The sequence below is a fragment of the Salvia hispanica genome, chromosome 1, assembly GCF_023119035.1.
Source record: "Salvia hispanica cultivar TCC Black 2014 chromosome 1, UniMelb_Shisp_WGS_1.0, whole genome shotgun sequence".
NCBI classification, from domain to species: Eukaryota; Viridiplantae; Streptophyta; class Magnoliopsida; order Lamiales; family Lamiaceae; genus Salvia; species Salvia hispanica.
This window is the reverse complement of record NC_062965.1, coordinates 41210623-41218507: the sequence shown is the minus strand read 5'-3', so window position 1 is coordinate 41218507 and position 7885 is coordinate 41210623. Positions and strand designations below refer to the sequence as shown.

Genomic DNA, 7885 nt, shown 5'->3' with positions numbered 1-7885 from the left:
AGTGTTTGCGATTTCCACGAATTTGGAGAGATGGCGGTTAGCATCTTCAGTCGCCCTACCTGCAAAAGGAGTTTGCTCGACCCTTTGGATAAGGGGCATGCGTAACTCAAAATTGTTAGCATCAATACGAGGGCCGTTAGGAAAAGTGATCATATTCCCATGATTGAACATGTTCATCACAGGTAATGTTTCTCTGTTCTTCTTTTCCATGGCTTCTCGGGCTGCTCTCTCCGCATCTCTCTCATCCATCAGCAACTTCACCATCTCCTGCAGCTTCTCAATATCTGTTCGGTCACCCATTGTTCCTGATCCTTTTTCACTTCTTATTATTCTACGAGTTCTTTCAAGTTCTAAATCAAGCGGCTCTAAGATGTACTTCCCAGAACGCGTTCGCATACAAAACCTGCAAGACTCGAAAACAAAAACAAATTAAACTGATGCACTTTTTATTTGCACTATAAATACCTGCAAGTATACAGAGTAGGTATAGTATAGCAAAAGGTTAGTACCGGGTATCGAACACGGGGAAGATGTACACAAAGTGTCTATCTTCTACTAGAACTCAATTACTATCTGGAGAAACAAGAATTTTTTGTAACTTTTTGAAAACAGTAAATATTAAAAACAGTAAACAACTAAATGCAAGCAAATCACGGAGAGAAAAGTATAGAGATAAGGGGAATTCCAGGGATGTGCTTTCGCTTTTATGGTTATACAAATTCCAAACTACAATACCCTAGCACAGTTAATACTTTGAAAGGACGAGTCACCTAGCTTATGCTCATGCGATACAAACGTTGATTACTAACATTAGGGTTGTCAATCCTAACACGTAACTCCAAAAAGCTCCTAAGACCCTTGAAAAGTCCTCACTCTCAATTAACAGTGCCGTTTTAAAGGAAGCTAACTGTAGTGTCTACTAAGTGGATCTAACTCGCTAGAACTCTGTCACAGTTATGAAGCAAGTTGTATTGAATCATACATAATTGTGTCACTCAATTATGAAGCATCATGATTAACTTAGGGAAGAAACAAAGTAAAAACAAAACGGATATTAAATAGAAAACGGAATTGTATAACCAAAGTTGCTACTAACACATCCCTAGAATCCTATGAGTTTAGTTACACATGACTGAATAAACTAAAAACATAGATTGAAGGGAAAGCAATCTGAACATAAAACTAAAGCAAATAAAACCCGTAGGTTGAATCCTTGTCGTTCTTGATGTTCTTGAAATCCTTCTTCAACTCCTTGCACAATTGAAGTACTCTAGCTTTTGATCTCTATGAATGTGTTCTTGTTGTGTGAAAAAAAACTCTCTTTTGATGAAGCTTGAGGTCCTATTTATAGGGGAAGATTATTCCTCATCATAGAAGGAAAAGATCTTCAAAATTTGGTAAATCTTGGAGCAAATCTAGGGCTGGTCGGATTCGCCGCCTTTCTCCGGCGGGCCGCCGCACCTTGGCCGGCGGTCGCCGCGTTGGAGTCCAGAGACTCTGACCCTTCGGTGGCGGACCGCCACATGTCCTCCGGCGGTCGCCGGGCGAGACTCTTCTCCTAGCGTAAATTTCCGAGGCGGGCCGCCACATAGCTCTGACCGCCGGGCGCCGGCGGTCGCCGTACAACTTCGCGGCGGTCGCTGGTCGCCGTCTGACTCCAGATTTCCAGACTATGCGTTTTTACTCCCCTTTTCGGCTCAAATTTACTAATTAAATTGAACCCACAATTTAATACAAGCTTATATTGGAATATTACGAGCAGCCACTACAGAAGTAATATTGAACTCTCCCCATCCAAATCCGAAATTACAAGTAATCCGGGTTTCCCGTTGTTTATTATTTATTTCCCGCGCTTAAGATATAAATGTCCATTAATTAATTAATGTCTGCTATGGACTTAATTAATTAATATCTTATTAATTCCAAGAGTGGACTTAGCAAGAAACATTTATTTATTATTCATAGAGTAATAAAACTCCAACTGGCCAGTTTTCCGAATAATAAAACCTTGTTCGAGCTCCTCTTGAGGACATTATCAAACGAGACTCACCTCGCGCACGATTCAACATAATAGCAATCCTAGCACCGCTAGATATTAATCACCACTACCCAATATATCAGGATTATTGGGTTGCGAAAAACCCGCACCATTTGATAAGTCAAAGTAGTGCATAATCAATACCGTATGCTCAATGCTAACATATGTAGATTAAGAAATAGTATTTTATCAAGACCTAGTCTTTCAGTAGATAGCATAAAGACACGTCTTGCTGTTAGATCCGTTCAGTGCTATACCACACCAATGTCATCTTATTTCAGTAAGGCTTAGAAATATGCGGACTGACATTGCAACCTTTCACGATAGGTAGCCAAAGCCTATCTAGGTTGTGAAATTCTTCTTTTTCTTTTGCAAAGCATTGCATAGATCTGACCGTGTTACCTTAAAGTGGACGACGCCCACAACCGGTCTACTAAGCAAAAGACTTAGACTTTGTTTACTTCTTATGCATTTAAATGTTTGTAAAACATCTTATAAATGCACAAGCAAACACAATGTAATAATAATAGTGATTCTATTCGTGCGAGACTGCTCGAATAATACTGAATCGGGTTAAAAGTGGATTGTAGAGTTTTACGTATACAAGCAAGATTCTATTCGAGCGAAACTTGCTCGAAACATGCTTTTCAGTATACCAAACCTAACAATCTCCCACTTATACTCAAAACATGCTTTCGAGTATACCCACTGCCAAAAACTCTCCCACTTATACTCAAAGTAGGTCTTTGTACTAGATATATCGAACTACCATTCATTTCACTAAGTGAAAGAAAAATCTGCTTGGTTGTTCTCTGATAATATCTTTTTCACCATAATGTCTTTGCTGCGTACTTGATCTTTAATTAATTTCATCCCCATATGTGATTGCTTAGCTTAATAAACTCGTGTGTCCCTTGAGTTAGCCTTCACTAGAGTAGTAAAAAATAATACTCATAGGCATACTCAAACTTACGATTAAAGCTATTAGGAAGATATTCCTAAGATAAACACATATTCAGAGGATGACTTACTCGATCACTGATTAGTCATAAAACTAAGACAGTGTAACCCCAAGGACATTACATGAATGACTGGTAAACTAGAATATAGTTACTAGTCTTTCTCAAGCACTAGGGTATATTCATTACCTCAATCAAAATCCTTTGCCATGGTTAATATGATATATACTTGCTATGCATAAGCACAACTAATATCAAACTTAGTACACATTATAGCATACATGAGACAACTATCTCCGAAACTAGTCTCATAATTCTTGATCTCACTAAGTGTCAAACGACACTTGACTAGAGACAAGACAATTCCATCTTGAAAGGTAAAACCTTTGCATGGAAATTCTAATGCTTAAATGTTCCAAGCAATGTGTAGATATAGGATTCCTAAGAGAATCTCAACATTCTTTCTAGCAATCTTAAAAGGACTTAGATGCTAAGAATGTAATTAGTTTCTCTTAAATCATTTATCTTAAACTGGGTAGACAACCAGTTTCCTACGCCAGATGCCAATCTTAGTTGTTTGCAACTTTTGTAGATTTCATCATCGTAGAGTACCAATAATACCATATGTAATGCACTTTCAACTTCCTTGTGCTTACAGCACTGCTATGGGCAAAAGTCAAATTCCAAATATTTGACAATTTTGATAAAACACATATACTCTGATTTAGATGCTTGCCTAAGACCACGAAGGTCTATATAAGCTTCCAATCATGCGTTTCTTGCCCTTAATTACATATCCATTAGAATGTTCTAGTAGATGATTTCCTCAAGACTTCTATTTATAGAAGGCTGTCTTGACAATCATAATACATACATTCTAATTTATGTAAGTTCTAATAGACAATATGATCGAATAAATCCTGGCACAACGATAGCGAGAAGATAATTCTCTTTGGGCATAACCCATTGTCATTGTCTAGCCATTTGAGATCCACATTTACACTTGCAAAGATACTTGCTCCCACTGACTGACACAGCCTGTAGGTAGTATTGCAAGTCTTGTAAAACATGTTGTCTATCTTAGATTGTAATATGGAATCTATCACCTTTTCAAAGATGATTATCCAAATTAACCAATACTACATTGTAGTTAAAGGGATTATGTTCAAGTTAATCTAAGACTGAGTCTTACGACACTCTTAGACCCATGAACTTGTTGTGTTCCAGTGGAACGCTCCCACTACGATATGGTTCTTACAATCTTAGGTACTGAAGTTGATTTTATTAGTGCAAAAGTTTCTAATGGTATGACTTCTTGGTAATGTGGAAAATCTGATATCTCTCTCTTTATTTTGAGAGTTATCACGCTGTTAGGCTTGTAGTTCATCTCTTGATCTTCATACAAGAATTATATCTTTGAAGATTACAGAACTTATAACCTTACATCATTTGGGACAAACCTTAAAACATGCCTCAGTACTCAACTCCAATTTCTTGGACACTTTTCCAACACGTGTTGGAACAACATTACACCTTGAGATGTGCTAGACTAGAGACGCTCTAGTCCACAACTCGTGTTTTGTAGAAGGTACTGATGTTGGTAGTTTCTTTAATGTTTATCCCATCAATGATAAGATTTTAATGAGTACAACTCATCACTTAATCAAACTTGTCTTAGAAAGACTTCGATTCCTTCTTACATAACTATCCCATTCATTAGATGAATGCTTGGATTCGTTAATGGAGATTAGACTCCCACTACTGATCATAACCCTTTGCTCGTCTCCTTATGGTGTAAACCATTAAGACTTGCTAGTCTTTCTATGTTGCACTTCTATAAGTATTCTGAATCTCTTGAAAAATCAAATGATTCTAACTCATAGTGCATTAAACAGACTTTCTCAACTGTCAAGCTATTTAACGAAATGTTAAAATCTTGATAGTCTAGATCAGTTCGAACAATTTCTAAGTATTTTCTTGGCCTTAAGGCTAAGAGCCATAAATACTTTATCATTCAATGATTAAGAAGTTGATGTGTTGTTGAATACTCAACCTTGTCGCACTTATATTATTTTAATACTATGATGCCTTAAGCATCAACCATAAAACAATAGTTGAGCATTAATAGCTCCCACTGCAACAAAAACCTAACTGGATCAAGATCTCTTACTTAGAAGTTGCATTGTCATGTAAGTCATTGTCCTTCTATAAAATAGGTCAATCCAACTCACAAAGCATCTTTTCTCGCTTTAAACAAACTTCGATGACAATCCAGGCTCTCCCATTTCCATATCTAGTCTTTTGTTCAAATGAACTAGGACTTAAGAAAAATGCAGCCTTTATGAATTCGTCATCTATCATGTTACTTTCCTCTAATAGTAACACAACGACTATTATTCTGAAGATTTTCTACTTTTCAGTTAAACCTTCTTATAGTCATTTCTTGTTACTTTAGGCGATGACTTGTGTCAGAAACTATTTGAGTGATCAAAAGATCCTCAAAACATTCTGTCACTCTAGGATATTCCAATCGAATCATCTTGACAGATTCTATTGATATCCATCTTTCATCGTCATTAACCAAGACTTGTCGAGCTACTTAAAGGAAAATAGCTTGACCTTATTCCTCAAAGAGCTTGTCAAGTACATGCATAATGCATTCTCGAACATTCTTCGTGGAATTATGTCGAGGAAATGGAGGACATGAATCATTGAGTATAAACTCAAGGTTTTCAGCGATGAGAAACTTATCCATTTTCGTTTCCGGTCTACATAATTTAGGCATTCGAGTTTTCTTTCTTTAAGGATCGCAGACAAATATTAAATGACATAATGAAGATTTGACAAATAAACTTATTATCACATACTCATGCTCAATACATAATCACAAATAACCACAAAACAATTATGTATCTTACAACAACAAAATTAATAAATTGTATCCTCCTTTGGAGGTTAATACGCCTAATGTTGCCTAAGCACGACCATCAGATTTAGCATTACAGAATTTTATTTCTACAACACACTCCCATAACAATGTTCATGTGCTGATAACAAAACCAAGCTATCTCATAAATTCTGATTGAACCCTGAAACTCGCAGTTCCTTAGGATTATTGTCCCCACTTTGCAGGTGGCAATAATATTGGGAACCACTTTCTAGTTCATTCTATTTATTATGTGAGAAGTCCGCCCTTATGAACTTACTGTTTTCGTAGGATTATTGTCCCTACTTTGCAGGTGGCAATAATATTAGAAAATCAGCTTCACAAAATTTGGCAGTCCAACCGATGGAGACCGTATACAACGCACTTGTTGTAATCATCACTTAGATATTTTGTATGGTTTTTGCATAATTATCACATAAGCAGATAAAGCAGATAATCCACTTAAAATAGATAAACACCAAATAAACAGATAAATCCATTTAATGCATGGCATTTAAACACACATGATAATTAACGACAATTATTTAATCTAGTCAAGGGAGAATCAATTAAATAATTAAGTTTTATCTTGGATCATAATTATCCAATTACTGATAGGATTTATCAAGATAGAGTTAACTATCTAAATCCATTTAGGATTATTCAAGATTTTATTTCGATAAAATCAAATCCTACAATTCAAGATAACGTTGATCTATGATTATCATTATTTAAATCGTACTAGGATATTACTAGATAGAAACAATTCCATCATAATCCATTAGATAAAAATAAAATCCTATCAACCAAGATTTATACAAATCTTAATTCTATTTAGAATAGACATCCAAAATATATCAAACACTACTTAGGATTTCTTAGATAAATTAATTTATCTAAATCCAATTAAATAAGGATTTTCTTATATATCATCTTTATCATCTTTATCCTAATCTATCTAGGACATAAATCCAAAAGATAAGGATAACTTGGATTAATACTTATTTTAATCCATCTAGGATTTGTCTTAATAGAATTAAATCTATTCAAATCCATAGGATAAAAATAAATCAATATTAATATTAATCCTAATCCATCTAGGATTTAACTTGGAGTAAATTCATATAAATCCATAGAATTAAATAATATTATATTATAATTATTCAAATCTATCCAAGATTTATCTAGGAATAAATCCATATAAATCTATAAGATAAGAATAAAATATTACATTATCACTATCCAAATCCATATAAACTCATAGGATAAGAATAAAATAATATTATCATTATCTAAATCCAACTAGGATTTGTCTATGGATAAATCCACATTAATCCATAGGATATAGATAAAAATTAGATTGTCATTATCTAAATTTAACTAGGATTCATCTAGGAATTAAATCCCTACAAATCCATAAAATAAAGATAAAATCTGTAATTAATCCATGATTTAATACAAAATCAAATCTTATATAATATATAAAATCCACAAAAGATATATTCAAATCTTATTTCCAAATTAATCTAGAATTATTTCCAAAATTGAATCCAAGGATTTGAAATCCTAATCAAATTTGGAAAGCGAACTTTGACCGAACCTTGCATGGCTCGGCTGGACTCTCACTGAATCCATGGCCGCTGCCACGTTTCTGGCCAGATCGCATTCGCCTCTCGAGTCCGGGAACTTCCCACAAAGGGCTCCCACTCGAATCGCGACCCGCTGCTGTTCTGCGTCGCGCTGCTGCGTCATCATCGGTGCTGTGACGTCTCCGGCGCTGCTGCTGCGTCGTCACTTGTGCGACGTCGTCTACGCAGCTGCTGCTGCCCCAACACGAAACTGCTGCTGCATCATCACCGTTGCTGCCAGCGACCCGTCGAGACAGCCCAGCCTGACAGCTTGGGCAGCCTGAACTCCGGTCGCCGCCGCTGTCACAAACGGACTGTCGCTGCTGTTCGTGCT

The 7885-nt window shown here is 35.9% G+C and overlaps 1 protein-coding gene across 1 annotated transcript in view; it reads right to left on the bottom strand.

Moving 5' to 3' along the window:
• Positions 1-7675, bottom strand: part of LOC125196825 (protein FAR1-RELATED SEQUENCE 3-like) — a 9985-nt gene extending 2310 nt beyond the window's left edge. The window contains exons 1-2 of the mRNA XM_048095476.1: positions 7524-7675; positions 60-403 (exon numbers count right to left, since the gene is read on the bottom strand). Coding sequence (XP_047951433.1) covers positions 60-403; positions 7524-7675 — 496 coding nt within the window. The remainder of the gene's footprint in view (positions 1-59; positions 404-7523) is intronic.
• Positions 7676-7885: the final 210 nt, after the last annotated feature.